Raw genomic sequence first — 20,694 nt, forward strand, 5'->3', positions numbered from 1 at the left:
GTTTAGACCCTGCCAATGAGAGGGCTGGAGGGGCACAAGAAATTGGGAGGGGACGCCACCAGGACAGCTCACCCAGATGAGGCAAAAGGATATTCTATGCCATAGAACATCATGCTGAGTATATAAACTAGGAGGGGTTGGCCAGGGTGGGCAGATTGCTGCTCAGGACTGGGCGTCGGTCAGCGGATGGTGAGCAATTGTGTTGTGCATCACTCAGGGCTTTTTCCCTTTGGATTTTATTCCTCTCTGCCTCTCTCTCCTTTTCATTACATTTGTTATTAGTATCATTATTATTTTATTTTATTTCAATTACTAAATGTTTTTTTATCTCAACCCATGAGTTCTACCCTTTTCCCTGGTTCTCCTCCCCATCCCACTACGGGGGTAGGGGGAGTAAGTGAGCAGCAGCTATGTGGTTGCTGGCTGGGGTTAAACCACAACATTGGGCAAGGGAGAATCACCTCCAAAATGCCAGGCTGTGACCATCCCGAGGAATGGGATGTAATAGACTAATGATAAAGCCCCTATTGTCAGGCACATGACCTTGAAAATTTTGATTGGCTGCATGCAGGCTGCTTTCATCTTTTTTTTGGCTGGAACATTCATAAGTGATGCCACCTGAAGGCATACTGTGCTGAGGTAGAACAGGAATGGGGAGAAAAATTCAGAGATGGTTACCAAGTGGAAGGAATTAGGAATCAAGCTTGACTCAAAGCTAGAAATTTCTGTAAAGATGAAAGGATTAAAAAATAACCAACAAAACAACAAAAAGAAATAAAGCAAGGGGAGAGAGAGAGCAGGTTCATCAGCAGCAGCATCTGGCTCTTTGCCTGTCCCTGGAGAAGTAAACCTCAGGAATTGCTACCCTAGAAATCATGAGGCTGACGATTGTTCCTGTGCATGGCAGAAGAGGCAACTATTGAGGTATATACCTTCTATAAATTTAAAGATATACTGAAAGGTTGTCTGGATTTGGTTTTTTTATGGTCTTGGGTCAGGTGATTCTGATACTCTGCTCCACTTTGCAATTTTCCTAGGATATCAAAATACTTTACAAGCATTAAATTGCTAAGCCTCAAAACATTTGTGTTAAGCAGGAAGACATTCTTCATTTCAAATGTAGGGAAAGAAACTACCAGCATGTAGCTTGTGCTATGTCTATGAAGACACGGGAAGCAGAGATGAGCTCAACATCCTGGCTCAAAGGTCAACAATCCAACAACACTTCCATATTGCCCACCAAAAAGAAGTGACCTATAGGACTATCATGAGGTTTGTTGAAGTGAGAAGTAGTGAGGCTGATCCATCACAGCTCCTTTTCTGAAAGGGGATATCACAGTGGCTTACTTTGCCAAAGACACTACAACCTACTGAAAAACTAGCATCCTGTTTGACAAACACAATTAGAGAAGAAAAATATGGAGGAGGTTTTTCAAAATTTCAGCTGTGATTTTTTCAGCTTGAACTGTCTCCTGAGGAGTTCTATCCATAAAAGTCAAACCACTTATTGGCAACGCTGTACTCATATTTGTGTTGTTTTCACCAAGGACAACAGCCTGCTAGATACACAAGGCAGGGACATCTACTCTCTTTATACCAAAAAAATATAAGAAACTAGTTAAAACAACTTTTGACTTCTGCCTGGTTCCTACATGGATAACTACTTGGAGAAGACTGAGATAACAACAAAGTCATTGTAATTACAGCCATCACAAAGAGGTAAGAAGACCCTTTATGATATCACACAAAGACCAAGAACACCACAGGCAATACAATAAATAGTTCCTTTTGTTCCATCCCATTAATGCAGAGCACAATAACATATTGTTTTCAACCTGTTGTGCAGAGACCCAAGGGAGACACCAAACTACTTCAAAGTAATCTGCAGGCTAGTAGGCTCACATTTGTCAGACAAAAGCTGACATCTTCAGTAGGGGGAAAAAAACACCCCAAAAAATGAGAAGCACACAGATCTTAAAGAAAATTACTGCCCAAAAGAAAGCAGAGAAAAAATCTTAGGTTTAAACAGGAGGTGGAAGCATATTCAAACATCCATAGACAAACGAATGAAGGATAGTCCCATAGCTAGGATGTCAAACAAGGACTTGAGAGGTTCCTATTTCATGCTCTGCTATGGACATACTACAGTTTTACTTCAGACCAGGTCAAAACTAAAGTTTCAACAGCATGATACTACATTCAAACTCAAAACTGTGGTTCTCCAAATTCTTCTTCAAATTCCTCTTTCTGCTGAAGTGTTTAACACCATCAACATCAGTAAGCTAAAAGGAAGACCTTCCCACCCCACTGTAGCTAAAACAGGTGGGCTCCATGCTTGGATAGTGACAGTCCCCAGCAGAGATGGGGACGCCTGCTCTCCTTTCCAACACTGATTGTTTGCTGCTAGAAGTCTACAGACATAGACCTCACCCTGGGGTTCCCAATGGCAGCAATAGCACCTCATAACCAGGAGTTACACCTCCCCCACAAGCAAATCCCCACAGGAAACAAAAAAGAAAGTAACACTCCCCGGATCTCCTCTCTGTGCAAGTGCTACGTAAGGCCAAAATCCAGTCCAGCACTGACACATCATACAGGCATGTAAATTCTCACACCATCTCATTCCCACTCACTTGCCAAAAACAGTTGTGCTGGTCCTGTGAGCCAACAACAGCAGCATCAGAAAAGAGCAGAGTGGGGGCTGTTTGCACCTAAGGAATCTATATTTCATGCTGGCTTTGGTGGCACATGTTCAAAAATACCTCATGGTACCCGTGACAGTTGACTGTGTGCCATTAACATTAGTTTGCTATTGAAAAAAGAAAAAACAAATTAAAAATCAATATTTATCTCTACGCTTCTGAGAAGGGAATCTCTTCACCAGCATGGATGGGGAAAACCCTTTCACAATGTGAGCTGAGATTTTTTTTTTTTTTTTTTTTTTTTGCCTGGAGAGGTTCCAGGGGTCATGCCTGACTGGCAGTGTGCCTAACCAGCTTAGCTTAGAAAAATACTGGGAAATATGGATTCCTACAGCTAGTGACTTGTCCTGTTTCCCTAGAGTGCTTTGTCTTGTCTTGAACAAAACTCTTCAAATACAGTGCCAATTTCATACAGCGTCTCATCTCTCTGCATTATTTTTTCCTACAAGAAAAAGGATATAGGTGCCTTTTTGCCATAGTCATATACTCTGTCTCTGCTGTTCCAGCACAATTACCAAAGAATCGCATTGCAGTGATGTCTCCCGATTAGAATTTAAGGGATAAAAAAGAGAGCAAGGAACCTGAACATAACAATGATAAAATGCTGTTGTACCAATGAGATTCAAATACACGTTACCCCCAAAACCCTGTTTCTGCTGGTCTGAAGGGGAAAAAAAAATGAAAAAAAAACATGAGTAGAGCAAGGAATATTTCCTTGAGAAGGGAACTAGGGAACTGTGTACAACCTAGCCCAATGCCAAACAGGGTTGTTGGATAATTATCTTCTACAAAGCACAAAACCGATATACAAACAGTGACTAGGGAAGCTCAGATAGAAATTTGTTTATAACTCATGGCCCAAGGGCTTCTATGCTGAGTGATTTTAGCACTGTTTAAAGTGACCAAAGACACTAACCACTCAGTTTTGGAAATGAGTAATCATTTCTGATTGCTGGCATTTAGCTAGTGGATGCTGACAAACTGCTTTAAGGATACTTTTGCCCCCCCCATATGAAGATATAACAGAATGATTAATATGTACAGCATGCCATGACGGCTGGGAAAAAAAATAAAAAGCTGTAGGAGTATCCTAATGACTCTGATGTCATGTGCTCTGTTCTGGATTTTCGGGGGGTTACAGGAGATTATTTTTCTCCTCCCCACCCCCGCAAGGATTCCCACTGCCTTTATTTAATGAGCAGCATTGGACATGCAGCTCAGCAACACCATTTAATAGCCATTCCTCGCTGAAAGACAGAGATGACGATTAGCAGCAGTGCCTGGCAACAAATCATCAGCATTCAGTACTATGAAGATACTGTTTTGGGTGAAAAACATTTCAGATTAAAATGTGGGTGTTTGTTCCTTCAAAGGGACAGCCTCCGTGCTTGCTTCTCTCAAGAGTCACACACACCCTTGCACAGGGAGAGGCACAGACATGCCAGTACAGGTTCTTTGGAAAACACTTAAGTTATTCTTTCTTTCTTCTCCCTGCCTCCACCTCCTAAACAGCACAGCATGTGTTGGACTAGCATTCGGGCTGCCCTAAATATTTCCCTTCTGCTGAGCACAGTAATAATTTTACACCTGTGCTAAAGCAAATCTTCTGTGCTAGTCCACTGTGTGTTGCATACGTCTAGAGACAGACCTGAAATGACCCTAGTGATTCAGCCAACTGGTTTCTTCATGGACATGCATCTTAATGGTATCTCCACATCTGAAACATACCCAGTGAGATCAGGGATTGAAGGGGAAGAGGGAAGATAAGGAAATACTTCAGTAAGATCAAGGAGGAGAATCTGCCTTATGTAGCAGGTTTCACTGGCAATATTCCTTCCCCTTCATCCCCACCATTTGTATTTATTTGTATAAAAACATAATCTGTTAGATACTGCAACTATATCCGGCTCCTATTTATTTTAGTGGAAAGATAAATGGTTGTATATTTGTACCATGGCATGCAAATGGTATTGTCTGCCAGATCCCTCAGAGACCTGCCAAAAAAATCTCCTGCACACAGAATAGACATCTAACCTGAACTGTGGCCAGGTGAATGTAGGAGAAAGTAGTAAGCACTGTAAATATCTCACCTGGCTCACAACATCCTCTAATATCAAAGACATCTGCTCTCAGATTAAACTATCCTCCTAGTCTGGCCCTTGCAAGAAGGTTCTAGGTACGCAGATAGCTATTGTAGGAAACCAAGGCCTCATTCAGCCCTAGCTGGCAAAGGCCCACCACCTTTCTCAAAAGCAGGTTGTAACTTGTTTCTAGGGCTGAAGAAGAACACTCCAACCACACCCTCATTTTGATTAGTACCAAAAATAAGAGCCTGTACTCTTAATGGGACACTACACAGATAAGTCATATTCCATATTCACCCAAAAATGCATCCCAGAGAAAGTGACCACATTCTTTCCAGGCTGATCTGTAGGGAAGGAGAACAAAACCAGAACTCCATACAATTGGGCTCAGCTTAGATACAGACACAACTCCCACAAGACATGAAAGGTGTTGTACAACAGATGTGGATCTCAGTTTTCCTGAGCTGTGTAACTTTAAGTTCATTCATGCAAACTAGGGAATACAAATGGTCATAAACCTATAAATTAAGCTAATTATCCTGCAGACCAAGATAAAAGAAAGATTTCTTTTCCTATATAACAGGAAAGTATCTCAACACTCCACCAATGAAAGTCATGCAAGTGATGAATGCAGAGGTCTGAGACCATTCAGCTCCCACTCGATATATCTGCCTTCTCCCAGGTTAGATGGATGCATGCAAGAGGTAAACAGATTAATCGAACAGCTAAGATCAGCAGCCCAGCTTGATATATTTCATCTTAATGTGAAACTTTTGTTTGCTCTATGAAGTACAAGTTCAGTAGCGTTTATATAATTCATTGTACTGTGCTTCCCTTTAACACCTCAAAAATCTCGCTCAGACTCTCTTACTGGAAAACAACAGAAAGGGATTAAAAAAAATTAGTCAGTATAAAAATTCATAGAGGGAACAAATTTGTATTTGACTGGGCATTTTGACTAAAGGAATGTCTGCATCAGTGGGAGATTTCATCTTGGAAGGGGTTAGGTTTTCCAGATGGAGTTAATAAACCAACCGCTGTGTGCATGCATCTTATCAGATCCAAATGAAAAGTAACTCATCATTTCTGTGGAGCCAGGACTCTCTCTCTTGTTGCCATTTATACCGTGTCTTCATGAAATATGGTGGAAACCCAGTTCACAGCTGAGGCTCATAGTTGGTACCACAAATAATTCATTAACAGCAGAACAAGGCAAACACCAGCATGCTGTAAGCAGGAAAGCATTACCTCATTCCACAGAACATAGATAAAACTTCCAGGATATATTTGCTTATGCGTCACATGTGCAAACATAAATACAGTCTGTATGTATACAATGAAGTCTTAGAGAACAGCAGCATTTTAACATTCTGGTTTACATGAGGCGTGCTGCTAGCAATAAGCAAATGTACCCAAGAGTGTGTACGAAGCCAGCCATGGATAGACTGACCATCAGTCACCTTTCACATATGCCATTTTAGTAATCGAGCCCAGAAGCAAGCCCAGTATTGCACCAAAGGTTCAGCACTATAGATACATCCTTAGCAAGTCTCCTTATGGGAACAATTTTCTCTAACCATCCTTTTCCAGAACATGGCCACTTGCAAAGGGATGCTACTGAATCCCTAGAAATGCCTATGCTTTCTGTGACAATAGTTAGCCTGTTCAGAGGACAGCCTCCTTCAGAAAGTAAATTACAGAAGATGCCAACTTTTTAACTCTCTCCCAGCTTACTTTATCCTCCAAGGTGCATTTGTACACTGTGAACAATGACAGTAAATACACAACTTGGTTTGATACCCTTCAGCAGCAGCACCTTCCAGGTAACCAAACATGAAACCAGTGTTGGATAAGTACTAGCCACCAATGCATCTTTTTCCTTTCTCCATTAAAACCCACACACACTGTGACATGAGCTTTGCTTCTATTTTGTGTAATGATGTAGCCATGGTTTCTACCTCACTTGAACACTAATACCAATGGGGTTTGTGCATCCATGCTCATAAATACCTTCTTTGCTGTCCCTTCCAACTCAGTCCTAGCAAGGCACAGGCTCTTTTTCATCTGTTTGATCAGATGGCAATACACAACGGATGTGAGCAAGACCAGCTTGATGCTGAATCGTTGTGTTGATGCCAGTTCTAAAGAAAAACACTCCTTCCAAGAGAAGGAATACCAACTACGTTCAGCGGAAAGATGGGATGGAGAATAACATGCTTCATGTCACAAGTAAGCCTTTGGAAGATGGTTGAAGTAAACAGGAATCAGTCTTGGGTTGTAAAGCCTTAAGAACACCCAGGCTTTTGGAAGCACCCAGATGCTCTGTTTTCTTCAGAGTGTAGAACTGTTTGGCGTTGTAGCACTCTAGCCTTAGTTCAAGCACAGTTGCATAAAAGATTTAGACAACACGAACCCACCAATTAGGGGTGGGAAGACCCCAAGGTATCCAGAAGAGAGCACTGTTACTAATCATTCCTCACCCAAATTGTCTCAGGACCCTGTGCTTTCAAAACCAGATGAAAACACTGTTACTTTTAGCTTCTAGATAGACCTAAAGAAAATGATAGCCTCTCCAGTAATGTTTAGCTATTTCTTCAATCCTTCCTCCAACATGTCAGAAAAGAAAAGTCTGTAGGGCCAAGTGATAGCAAAGCTGTTTCAGAGAAAATAAATTAAATCTTTGCATCAGAGCTTTCCTGTTTCCACCAAAAGAAAACCTGGCGAGATTCCTCTGCCTGAACTTCCCACTTTAATTTTTGTAGAAGGAGTAGGAAGAATGAGGAAATCAAAAGAGGCTCCATTTGAAGTTGACATGGATGACTGTAGGATACAGACAGACAGAATTGGCCCTGGAGGATCCCAGGGGCAGAACAACACTTACCCAAGAGTAACAGAGGAATCACAGGGACAGAATAGCTAAATTACTAATAATCATGGGCAGGCCTCTCATGTAAAAAGTCTCTGGGACCTGAGCACCAGAAGGTAGCAACTGTGATGCTGATCTCCAAACTGAGGTCCACACGTGGGCCAAGGAATTACAAGTTTTCAAGCCTGGCATCTAGACTAGGTTAATCAGGAGAAGCAGTAACAAAACATAGCATTAACGGACAATAAATATGATCTTTTGGGCAAGGGTCAACATGACTTCTGTGAGGTCCTGTGACACCCATTTCTTGGTATTCTTTGGAGAAATTGGTGATCTCATTGGCATAGTTAACATTCAAAAAATGTTTTTGATTACATACTTCAGAAAATGTCTTTAAAGATGCAACTAGTCACAAAACAAAGAGATATGGTGGGGTTCTTCAGGTGGTATGAAAAGAGTAGGTAGGAATTGACTGTTGGTGCTTAGGGACATGGCTTAGTGGTGCACTTGGCAGTCCTGGATAAACGGTTGGACTTGATGATCTTAAAGGTCTTTTCCAACCTAAATGATTCTATGATTCTATTCTGTCAGATATAAAACCTATAAAAAAATAAAAAAAAGGAGAGGAAAAAAACCCCTTGGCTTTTCACCACTAGGTAGTAGATCTGCAAACTCCCTGGCAAGGGATGCTGATACAAAAGGTTACATTGGTTTAGAACTGAATAAAAGAATGGGCCATTGAGGATTAGCAAAGAGAGGTCAAGCCCAGAGAAGCTCCAGAGCTGAAACTGTTTGGAAGCTGTGGAAGTGTTAGAGGGAAGTGTCATACATGTTCATGATGCTCCGTCTCCCATAGTGGCCACAAACAGGCATTGAGAAAAGAATAATAATATCGGATGAGATATTGGACTGTTGGACTTGGACCCTTGGTCTGAGCCAGTTTGGCCATTCTTATGTTTGTGTGTTCTTCTGTGTGAAGAATGAAAACATTGAAAGGAAGCCTTGGAAATTAGTTCTCCCATTATAGCACAGTGATTTGAAAAAAAAGTAATAATAAAGTAACAGAGGTTTTATTTCCCAGAAAAGGCAGCAAAATAAAAAGGGAAGCTATTTCAAACACCCACTTGAAAGATGCTGGGCAAGCCTTTCAAACCATTGGAAGAGAATCTGCTTCACGCTTTGATAGTCAGGATACAGTTTAAGCAAAGGTTTTGAGATTCCATTGTAATTACCCAATTAGCTCTTGCGTGCAAAAGGGATTCTCTTGCATTTATCCATATCCAGCAGGGCAGAAATCTGAAGCTTTCTGCCTGCTGTGGATTTACTCTTCCAATTCATTAGGATTAATTTCTTTACCACCCACACAATTCTCTTCCTCCCCTCCTGCCCTCCTACCACCTGTCAAAGTTATAAAGATGATTGGTGCTTCTTAAAAGCAGCACAGAGCATCTTTATCCATCTATTTACTGACAGATGCTTCCCCCCCTCCTTTGCTAGACTAGTTCTTTCCAAAAGCCTGCAGTCTGTCAAGCTGTCCCCAGAGCACATATGTGCATGCTGTGTTTAACCACATCACCTCCTGTAACCCTAGTGTGTAACATAACGGTGTTCCTATCCCCCCAAAATCTTAGGTAGCACTTTATTTTGACAAGTCCCAAGTAAAAAACAAGAAGATTTTCAAATCTACTGGCCATCAAATTAAACTAGAACCTAAGTAAACTAGCTAGAATAAAGCTTTCAGGCTAGTCCAGAGCAATCATTTTAATTTCTAAAGCAGAGGATAAATTCTGGTAGATTAACATACATGCAATCCTGTCGTCAAGTCACTGAGCAGAACTAGGACTGTTTCTCCTTACCTCTTCCCACCTCAGTCCAAGGCTCGTACTAGGTCATGGGAAACAAGAGGGGTATTAATCTTCCATGCTCTAGGTCATCTACCCCTGTTTACTAAGTGACATCTTTGCAGAAAGCCTTTTGAATTATATTACCAAAGCTTCTCTGTAAATTAATTGGTTTGGGAAGAACCATCTCTGATCCTGTTGGCACCACAATATGACAAGAAATCCTAGGAGCTTTCTTTCAAATTGGAAATCGTGATAGCAACAGAAAGCCTGCACCTCGACTTTAAAAAGGCCGAGCACTGAAAGAGTTCTTCTGACCCACAGTTCCCTCCAGTGCTGGAAGCTATATGAACTCCATCAAAGGGGAGCACAGGTAAATTGGGAAGCCTCAATAAAACTCTTTGCTTTGAAAAAGATACCACAGTCCTTAAAAAGAAATCAGAGCATTTCCAGCAGCCACAGCTGGAGAAGAGGAATAACAAACATAACTCCACATCAAAACCTAAGAGACAGCACAGCAACAAGGCACCTAGTCATAGAATATCTCAATATCAGTATTTGGAAGGGACCTACAAGGATCATCAAGCCCAACTGCCTGCTGCTCACAGGACTACCTAAAATTAAACCATAATGACTAAGAGCATTGTTCAGACACTGGAACTCCGACAGGCCATGACCACTTCCCTGGGAAGCCTGTTCCAGTGACCAACCACTCTCTCAGTGAAGAACTTTTTCCTAATGTCCAATCTGAACTTCCCCTGACACAGCTTCATTACATTTCCTTGTGTCCTAGAATCAGATGAGCCAGCCTCTCTGCATGCCAGCATGCAGCCTCAGCTGCACAGTGGGAACAACAGCCTTTTCCTTCTCCAGAGAAATCCTAGTGAAGGCTGAGAAAGGATCATGCGCTGGAGTGGAAAAGGCTAAGCAGACCTTTTGGGCACCCTCCTGTTCCAGCACCTGCCATGGCAGCACAACATTGAGATAGTCACCTCTGCATTAAACTGGCAAGTACCATCAGCCAGCTCCAGAGCACAGAACTGCTCAGTGGGAGCTAACGTATCCTGGCAAGAAGCACAGCACACAGCCCCCTCGTGCCACGTTGTTTTCTTACCCACTGTTTCTGCATCCTCAATCCCTTGAACAATATCCACCACGCTGCAACATGCATGTCTGCAATTTGCACGCCGTCATCTCGAGTTGCTTGGGCCTTCCTGACAGAATTAAATGAATAGCAAATTGAGTGCTGTTTTTCCCTCCCCCTTTCTTCACTCTCCCCTTGCTTTTGTACATGCTGCAGTAAAAGCTTCCTCTGAATCAGATTTCAGCTGTCACAAAGCCAGCAGTTTTCTCCTAGGAAGTCTGGGTGCTAGTGACAGAAATAGCAGCTGCTTTAAATACTTCATCTGCTACATGCGGTCAAAGGGCAGCAAAAGCCGAGGCCAGGAGCAGGTGTGGGGGCTGTTTGCAGAACCATCGCACCCTCCCCAGGCAGGCTCTGGTAGGGAAAGGAGGGGGTCCACCACCTCCTGACTGACAGGAAAGCCAGGGACAGCTGAGGCAGAAGGGGTGAGGCTGCAATGGGACATATGCTCACCCCGGGCACAGGTCAGGCAGGTGCTGCCAGCAGGACACCCCTCAGCCCAGCGCCCAGAAACCCTGCTGCTGCCTCAAATGCCTATGGGAGTCACATCAACCCAGGCAGTTACACCTCAGATGCCAAAAAGCAGTTAGGGTTTTAACCTCCCAAGCATCCCACAAACATCTCCTCCCACCCCAACAAGAACACTCTTTCCCTTCTTACAGGCGGGACAGCCCAAGGCAAAGAGATTTACATGAATTGCTAGAAGTGCACTTGGGATGGCAACTAGGACTAAAGCTTTGGTATTTGTCTTTCTCAACATCCAGTGCTTTACTCAAAATGAAGGTTTGGTTGTTCTCGGCTAGGGTCCAAGGACATGCTTTGTTGGCAGCATTACACAATCTGTTTAGAGCTTTCTGATTCCCACATGTTCAAAGCACTTGTACTTTTCACAAAACATTGTGGTATCATTGAACACGATGTTATGTTTGAGCTGAAAGGAAGAAAAAAACCCATCTCCCGTCTATTATTACATGTAAATAAGAGTTGGTCTCAATCATGCTATCTTAGTAGAGAATGAAATAAGAGCGAGCTTGACCCTAGCTGTGCTAATTAGTGACAATCTATCATCAATTTGCTGACACAAAAAAGCATCCTGTGAGACCCACCAGAATTTCTTTCACTCTGCACGAATGCATGAAGGCATCCTGGGATAGGAGGAAGGGTAGATGAGAACACAGAAGTACCTGAGGACCTAACTATGTCACAGGGACCCTAGAGAACACAGTTTAAGCCATGTGTATGATCCTGTTTTAATGGGTTCACTTACCTGCATCACCTAAGGCTTCCCGTAGTAGGCTTTTAAACAGCCGCAGGAAAGCATAATACTGCCTCCAGTTGTCAGATTCAACAACTTATTAGCAACATGCTCCCACTGAAGAGAGCCTTTGGAGTACTCCAGAAAACTTTTGCAAAGGGCACAGAGGCTGGCAGTGTTTAGTGAGAGCTACCACTGCGACAAGTGCCAGCTGTAGGCTTTGAGAGATTGTTCAGCGAGGGTATCTTGTGCCACATTACTAAGAGAGACTTCAGGACCTCTCTTTTTATTTGGGTGATCCTAAGATTATGACATTATTTAAAATGCTTCTTCTGCAGATAGAAGAAAAATTTATTCCTTGTGAAAACCACCCTACAGTTGAATGGAAAGTAGACAGAATTTTGGTTTAGCTTCATATCTGCTTCAATGTACGTTATCAAAAATAAGCCAGAAATAAAGTGTCAGTGCCATTCCATTTCCACTAGACTAGTCCCAGCTAGAAGGAGCCGGGGGTCAGGTTCTCATGCCTGAATACTCCCAAAAGAAAGTTGTGCCTTGATACAAGCTGAGTGATTTTCTTCTTTCATTCCTAGTCTCTGGTCTGTCTCTGCTCAGTCTCACTCTTTTGGAGTAGCATACAAGTTGAATACAGAGAGCAGGCAAGCCCTAGAGCCCCACAGAGACTCATGTGTATGTCTGTTTCTAGAGTAATGGTTAGCAGCAGCATCCCAAAGAGGCAAAACAGCTAGCCAGCCAACAGTCACAGAAAATTTATTATGCCCTCCGGGATTTAAGAGCCCCCCCAGGTGGCTTTCAAGGGAGCTAAATACTTAGGTGTTTTTCCTAGTGGGTGTCCATTATGGCAATATACCTATATTGCAGTAGCATTATGCTTCTAAACATATCCAATGGTACAGCACCAGTTCTGTTGCAGGATCCATGATACAAGCTTAACTTTCTCTTCTGGTTTCCCAGTCCACATACTTATTGCCCCTGCTAGCACCAGCTCATCTGGTGTGGGGCTCAGATGAAGTAACTATCACTTCTGGATGCTTAAGGTCTTTGACAGAACAACAACTTTACAAATAATGAGTGGCAGGGCACTAAAAGCTTTCTGACTCAAGTGATAGAGCAGTTCTCCATGCTTCACGGGCAGTTCAGATGCTTGACATAAGGGATATTGTGATGATTAATAATTAACTGGCTGGAAACACTGAGAGCCCAAGGACAGATGCCTCCCATCTGTAAGCTCTGGGAGCTGAGGCTGCATTTTGCAGGACAGAAGGAGGGGAGCTGGTAAGGGCAAGAAGGTGACAAGGTTGGTGTGCCCCTGGAAGACAGCAGCCTTTTCAAGACAGTTTGCCTTTTGTCTCCCAGCACAGAAGGTATCATCCTGCACTTCTCCAGGTGGCTTTCACCATATTAACCACCAGGGGACCAGAGCAGCAGCAATCCCTGCCAATTCCTGGTGACAACTCACCTAAATGAGAGGCATCATTAGAAGGTATGTTCATGTATTCAATAGGCTTTAACATCAGCTTTAATGAGACACCTCTGAGACCTCAGGAGAGGTAACAGACAGCTGGAAAAATGCTTCAAAGTCCTGTGGGTATGCAAAGTAGAATTCAAGTTCAGAGGTACCAAGTACAGGATTTTTAAGCACCTGATGTGTTAGACTATTAAATTGTTCTTTATGCTAACTTTAAAATCTCTATCTGCATAAATTCATTTGATCCAGCAACAGCTTTAACTGTATCAAAATTATCCAAAACAGCAGCTGCAATAGGCGCTGAACTGTGTCTCTCAGAGTAATTACACATTACAAAGGGAATCCTTGAAGCATTTCAATAACATGCCATATTACAAACAGTGCCTAAAAAGCCACAGATGGACATGTGAGCCTCCTAGCATAACTTTACTGCAGAGGTGGATTTGAAAGATAGAATGACATTTTTACTCCAGCTTGCTGCCCAATTCCTTGCCTTTCTCTGAGAAGTAGAGGGTGTTTTAAAGAGTGTTGAAGAAGTTCGAGTTCTGGTTGATCCTGTGGGGCTGAAGACTGTGAGAGAAGTACAAGGAGTCTCTCCCTCCCCATCCCCCTTTTTCTCTTGCCCCTGATCCAGCTCTCAGATGAAGTGTTCCCTCCCAATAGCTCTGCCAGAATACAAGGGTCAGAAGAGTAGCTCAGCAGTCAGGGGGATGTATGACCAATCCAATTAACGGGGTGCTGGGATGAACACCTTTCTGTCCTCCCTTGCCCCCCAGGGGGTCCTGCCTGCTTGCCTGGCTTTGGCAAGGCCTCTGGCTACCATGCTGCAATGTCCCCTGCCAGCAGCACTCTGCCCATGGGAGCAGATTGAATTTGATCTAGACAATAAAAACAACTGAAATTTTCATGGATCCGTGTGGTTTGCATTTGTTTATCCTTCAGGAGGCTTCTGCTCTGCAGAAGTCACAGCTTTTTTGCTTATATTATGAGACCCATAAGGGAAAAAAAGGGATTTGTAATACTTCCTTTCTTCTGGTCCCAAGAATACGTGAGCTTGAAACAAACCCATTTAGCTTGTCCCCGTTTCTTATTGGCTTATGCTGGAATTAATCTGTTCTGTTTCATTTCAGTACAACCTATTCCTCAACGCACTGGCCCCCAATATCCTTGCAGCAGCAAGCACACAAGGCACAGTGCTCCAGCAGCAGAAAATATGTCTATTCCACGTCCCAAGGAACTGTCAAAGAGAAGATAGTCGGTTGTCTTGGGTAATGAGCAGCTATAAAAATTAAGAGTGAACAAGGGCATGGCAAAAGGCACTGCAATCAGGAACAGTGAATGTTAGAACTGGAGACAGATGGTGGGTGGATTTCAGCTCAGGACATGCATTATTAGCTCTGGCCTCCACAGATTTGGAAACCTCCAGCACTGCCTTCCCACCTTACCACAATGCCTCCATCACAGTGGTACTCTATAGATGTACTAGCCTGTGTATGCTTAGTGCTGGGACAGAAAAAAGGCTGCACAAGTAATTGACTGTCCAGGTTAGGTAGCCAGTTAATGAGGAAAGGGCAGAAGAGATCCTGTCAGGGCAGCAAAGCCTGACATCTGGCTAAAAATACCATGAACGGAAACAAAGCAACAAGAAGAGTGAAGAGCAAGGTTGGCCTCTGCTTACCAGGAGGAGCAAGTGCTTTCTGTTCAGACATTTGTCCAGGTGGGTACAGACCAACTTTCTAACCACCTCATCCTCCAGATAGGATTTAGCCCTCCAGCTGCCTCGCAGGGAAGCAGCCTGGTCACTCAGGCCATCTCAGTCCTTCATGATGAAGCGGTTTTCTTTCATATAAAGTAAAGAAAAGATTCCTTTCATGTAACATACATGTCCTCTGGCCCACTGAACATGTGTGAGTAACAGTATAGGCTGGCTCCAGCCTGAACACCCTCCTGGAACAGCTAGGATCCACTGGAAACATCCACTCTTCTGATTAGTATTTCAAATAAAACCTAAATGTTTTGACACAAGAGACCCAGAACAACCAAATCCAGAGTTTCCTGCTGTCTGCTTCTATGGTAGACCTGCATGAAGGGGCAGTTCTGTTCAAGTCCCTCAGGGATTTTGACCAGGTCTCTGTCACTCCAGATGCATCAGCACACTAGACAGTGGAAGTCAAATGCAAAACTACTACTGATCCTCCCCCAGCACAAAAGTAGCACTTAAGTCAGAACCTCTGGGCATGTCATGCCATCTGAAATGCCCTAAAATATTCAAGACATCTTTACAAAGTTGATAGCTATGAAAGAGGATCCATGAAGGAAGAGACCTGGGACCTTTCCTGAGAGGAAGCCAGAGGTCAGACAGATATCCTAAAATGGCCCCCCATGTCTGTGCTTAGGCAGCTGAATGAAGCCTTCCATTATTTAGATAAGTGATTTGCTGAGAAAGCCCCTCAGCCCTGCCTGGAAATACCCACGACCTGGGCTGCCTCTCGTGCAACTAGTGGAAGCCTGCTGAGGCTCTTGCCCCAGGAGTGCAGGTTAATGACAGAGGCAGTGATTTATCAGATTAGTCCCATGCTTAACATCTCGGTCCTCTCTTTCTGTCACTTCTCACATTCACCAGGAGAATCCAGAACTGGGGGAAATGACAAATACAGGGCAATTATAAAATCTCCTGCTCCAAGTAGTCCCAAACAGAGGAAGACACACAGATAATCCAAGAACAGATGTGTGGAAGAACACCACGTATCTAGGGGAAGCTAACCTATGGCAAAGCCTATAATTCACTCTAGAAGGCAACATGAGGCTCTTCATGCACTCTAAACCCCAAGGCAGCAATCAGCATCCAGGAAAGTTTTTTCTTGCATCAGTATCCAGTATAAATCAATCACTGGCAGAAGATACTGAAGAGAGCAGCAAGAGGGTTGATAGTGCCTTGTGGGTTTAATTAAGACTACATGGGAAGCACAGTAATAGATCCATGGTTGAAGGTTCAGCAAACCATGTTATCAACAGAGCTTACGCTGTGCCAGGTTCTTCACCTCCCAGAGATGTGGATCCATCAGTAGTCTCACAGCATTAAACCCGTTTGTTGACCCACATGATGAAGGTACTGAACAGGCTGAAATGCCTTCAGCATTTCTAGCATCTGACACTTGCTTCTGTAGATAAGCATTCCTAACTATCAGAGATCATTTGTAACCCACAGCATTTCTTCTTCCTGTATCATTGCTTTTCTGGACACCTCGAGATTCATTGCTGAAAAACTAAGTTACCAATTAAAACAATTCCTCACTCTTAGGACGTAGCCTTATATTTTGCTGCAAGATAAGAAGTCTCACAGATTCATGTGCTGATTAGATAAAGCTCTGATGTAAGGAGGTATCTACTTTCACTCCTGTAGATCCTTCATACTCAAGAACATCCAATGTTTACCAAGAACAGTATGAAATATTTTATTTACTAACAGTTTAAGTCCATTTGCTAGAGAAAGAATCATCAGACTTGTGAGTTTTGCTTCTTTTCTGCCCAGCAGAAATATAGATTTTATTTATTGATTGGTCTCTGCCTCCCTCCCCAGCTTCAGCTACGTCACCTTGGCATAATGACAGGAACAAGAGAGACTGGGACAGAGAATTAGAATAAGGGCAACCCAGGTCATTAACATAGCTTTCGGCCCTAGGACACCCATTTAGATTCAGTTCGTTGCACTAATGCACAACTATATACCTGCCCGTCACCACACTTAGAAATGGATCTGACAGCTGTTCCAACTTAGCAGCTCTGTTCCTATCACTAATGCTCAGCTCCCCCCAGCAGACACGCCGACCGCACATGTAACTGGTCCCTGTGGGCTGCCTCAGCAGGAAGGTGGGTGACCAGCTGAGCCACCACACCAGAGCAGCTCAACCTATAAAGCAGGGATGAGGCATAAAAGGCAGAAGGGTCTGCTTTGTTACTGCCAATATAAATTTATTTGGTAGGCGAGCGACAGTCTCCAGTATTGTCAACACATCAGCTTTCATCAGCACCAAGGATTTTGTTTGTTTTGGGGGTTGGTTTGTTTGTTTTAAAGAACAGCCAAGTGACATTAGGAACCTTGACAACCTAATGAGCCAGAGGCTAAATCTTGCTGACAGAAGTGTCATGTTCTAAAAGGCTGTTTGGGGAAATCCCAAAAAGCAACAGAGAAAATTCACTGGAAACCAGCTTCCATATGCTTTCAAGAGGAAACAATCATTTCTCAGACTTGCTCAGAGACAGGCCAGGGAATTGAGGCTTTGCCTGTGTATGGGGTTAAAGGACAACTTCCAGTAGCAGCAAAAGTTTTCTGTATCTCTAGGTTACAGCAGACCTTACCTTAAACCCCTGAGTTTACACCTGAAATCCTGCCCATAAGACTCCTGACGCTGCAAGAGTTCAGGCTGCCTTGAAATGAGTACTTTAGAGACACTAGAGTCAGATTGTCACCTGCAGGTCCAGCTCAAGAGCACTGACGTGGGAACTGAGCTAACGACAGGACTTGTGAAGCTTTGTTCCAGAAGCAGAATTCACACTTTTTTTTTTTTATGCTGTGCTAGCTTTTCTAGATTCTCCTCGCTCATACAGGTTTTTCATATTCGCCAATATAAAGGAGCGCATGTTGTGGAGCAGCTTTCCTAGACCATGCAGGACCAGGAGAAGTGACAACTCCCACATTGCCCTGGATGAGTCAGTTCAAGTCAGTCCACTGGGCAACAGACCACCGGTTCAATGAGCTTGCTGATGGGGTGGACACTGTAGCTGAAGACAGCAGTGCTCTATGTACCATCAAGAGATAGCTCCTAAAACATCTCATGCATAAGCATACAGTAGTCTGCTAAAGAACTGCAGTGCTAGAGAAGATCAGCAGTAGCATGGACAGGTAGCCAGCTTGTCACCCTGACAACATCAAAACAAACTGTTCCCCTGATGGATAACATATCTCCAAGCTGTTGCTAAGACAACAAAAATCTATTTATCATGCATAAATGGGCACACTTCATCACTGGACTTACTAACCCAGGCCATGTCACTTACTCTTCAGCTTCTTAGATCAGATGGCATATTTGGATTCCTTCTTCTTGAAGGAATAGACTCAGCTGCAGCTTAGTGTATTAGGGTTTTTGCCTTTTTTTCCTCCAATTGATTTCCTTTCTCTAAAGATGCAACTAAACGTCACTTGTCTCTTGTATTTCCTCGTTTTCTCACAGGCTTGAACCAGGAACTGACTACCACAGTGCTCTGCATCACCAGACTGCTTTCCTTTTCCCTCTGCTCCCGAGTTCAAGCAGGGCAAGGCAGCAATCCCACTCTATGCCTGGCCTGCTTGAGGCCAGCCTGTTGTCACTCAAATTAAATTGATGCAGTCTAGGAGGAAAAGAGAAGCAGAATCGAAGCCTAATTTTCCTTACCTGCACATGCTGCCAGGCTGCTCAGCCCGATTTAATTGAAAACTCTAATGTACTCCCATCAAATTTACCACAACACTTTTTTTTTTTTTTTTCCTCCAGAGTCCAGAGCATTTGCACTGGAAAATGTTACATCCAAGAAAAGTTAAGCAGTCTAGATAGCCCTTTCATATCTTGGGCTCAACATTTTGCTGACATCCAGCAAAAGCAGCTTTCTCTGCCTCCTGTCTCATCACAGCAGTGGTCTCTCTGGCCTCTAACCAAGAGTCTTCCCAGCAATTTTTTGGGCCCATTTAACTTGTATCATATTATGACATTACTGTTGCAGATTTTGCAGTAGGACCATTACTTTACTTGAGTGATTATGAACTCCAGACCTATTATGCAGCACAAGCATACTTTAACAGTCTAAATTCAGTCTACCAACACCCTCCCCTCCAAAAAAAAAACCAAACAAACCCACAAAACAAAACAAAAACAAAAGCAGTACAGAAGGCCAACTAAAAGCTCTGGGAAGGCACAGAAAACAAGCATCTGAGCTCTGTCTGATCTCTCACACTACCACCTGTGACTAGCACTATGTTCAACTACACTTAGATAGTTTAGCATTTATGTAGGACATGTTATAGCGCTGTGGGGAACCCTTTACTAGACACCAGGCACCTGCTATCTCACCATTCTGTTTTGTTATCCAGTACACTGTACTTGATATGGTTTGAAGACAGCAGAATGAATAAACTTCTGGATAAATGATAGAGTAAAATTCTAAGGCCAAATTTTTCCCCTTTCCTTCAGGAATTTAAGGATTTACCTTTGACCTTACCCCCACAACAAGTCTGTGAAGAAGATAAAACAGAGAAGGTCCTCCTTAGCCATGGCTTATTCATTGAAGAGGGAATCCTTATGAGCTCTGAGAGTGGCCACAGAATAAATAAGAACATGATACATCTATCAAGCCCTTCCAACAACATGGCAAATTTAAGTGAATAGCATGTTTTGGAGAACTGAAATGGTTCAGATTTGACAAATAGTTTTGGCCAGAGATGATTGGCAAATATTTTAAGGAAGAGTCAAAACATTTCATTTAATTAGTTTTAAGAAGTGATGGGTTTGTTTCAGAACAACTTATATATATATATATATATAAGGAGTTGCCAGAATTTAATTAAAATCTCCCAAAGGCAGTATTTCGCATTTTGTTCTCCATTTATTAAATACATTCAGTTTGGCCAACATATGAAGGAGGAAAAAGAAAGAAGAGATCCTAGTGACTCTATATGCTTAACCTTTCAAGACCATAAGTTGCTCTATCGACTTAGAGCATCTCTTCAGCTCACCACAGCAAGAAACTCCACAGCTATCAACCTACTTGACAAAAAAAGTCCCCTTGCTCTCCTTGTGGCTTCCTGGAATACCGAAGAGTCAGGTGATGCTGCACTTCTCCACACATAGCAACACAAAACCAACTAATGAGTAGTGCAGAGATGGGGCCACAACCTGCAATAGGATTTCTCACTCTTCCAAGTTGCTGAGAGCATCTGAGACCTCTACTAACAGTAATCATCAACATGTTGACATTTTTCTGAGTAACTAGACTTATTCTTTCCTCCAGAGAGATAATAAAACATTCCGTGATCTAGTCAGTGCTTAAAATAATCACTTCATAGAATGAAGTACTCTGCTTGCAATCCTGTTGCTGCTACTAAAATAGACTCAAAGGCTCCTTATGTGCTGAAGTTAGAGGTACAAAGCACCTCTACTCCTTCAGTCCCAAAGCATTTAATTATAGTAGCCAAGTCTCACTCTCTCTTTTCCACTTGCACAGGAAGCCAAAAAGGGATGCTAGAAGGGTCTGTGTTGGTTTTCCATGGTTACACACAGGTC

General features: G+C 43.0%; 1 protein-coding gene across 6 annotated transcripts in view; it reads right to left on the reverse strand.

Annotated features, from left to right (window-relative positions):
• The window catches only part of LOC308066952 (deubiquitinase DESI2-like), an 84,057-nt gene that overhangs the window by 34,821 nt on the left and 28,542 nt on the right, over window positions 1-20,694 (reverse strand). For 3 of the 6 annotated variants that reach the window (XM_080394957.1, XM_080394958.1, XM_080394956.1), the window contains one exon: window positions 10,608-10,703. The exons of 2 other annotated variants lie outside the window; for them this stretch is intronic. In XM_080394957.1, coding sequence (XP_080251083.1) covers window positions 10,608-10,703 — 96 coding nt within the window. Of the gene's footprint in view, window positions 1-10,607; window positions 10,708-20,694 lie in introns of all 6 variants that reach the window. One more of the 6 variants, XM_080394959.1, reaches the window with a different exon arrangement.

Source organism: Falco punctatus (assembly GCF_963210335.1).
Source record: "Falco punctatus genome assembly, chromosome: 7".
Lineage (NCBI taxonomy): Eukaryota > Metazoa > Chordata > Aves > Falconiformes > Falconidae > Falco > Falco punctatus.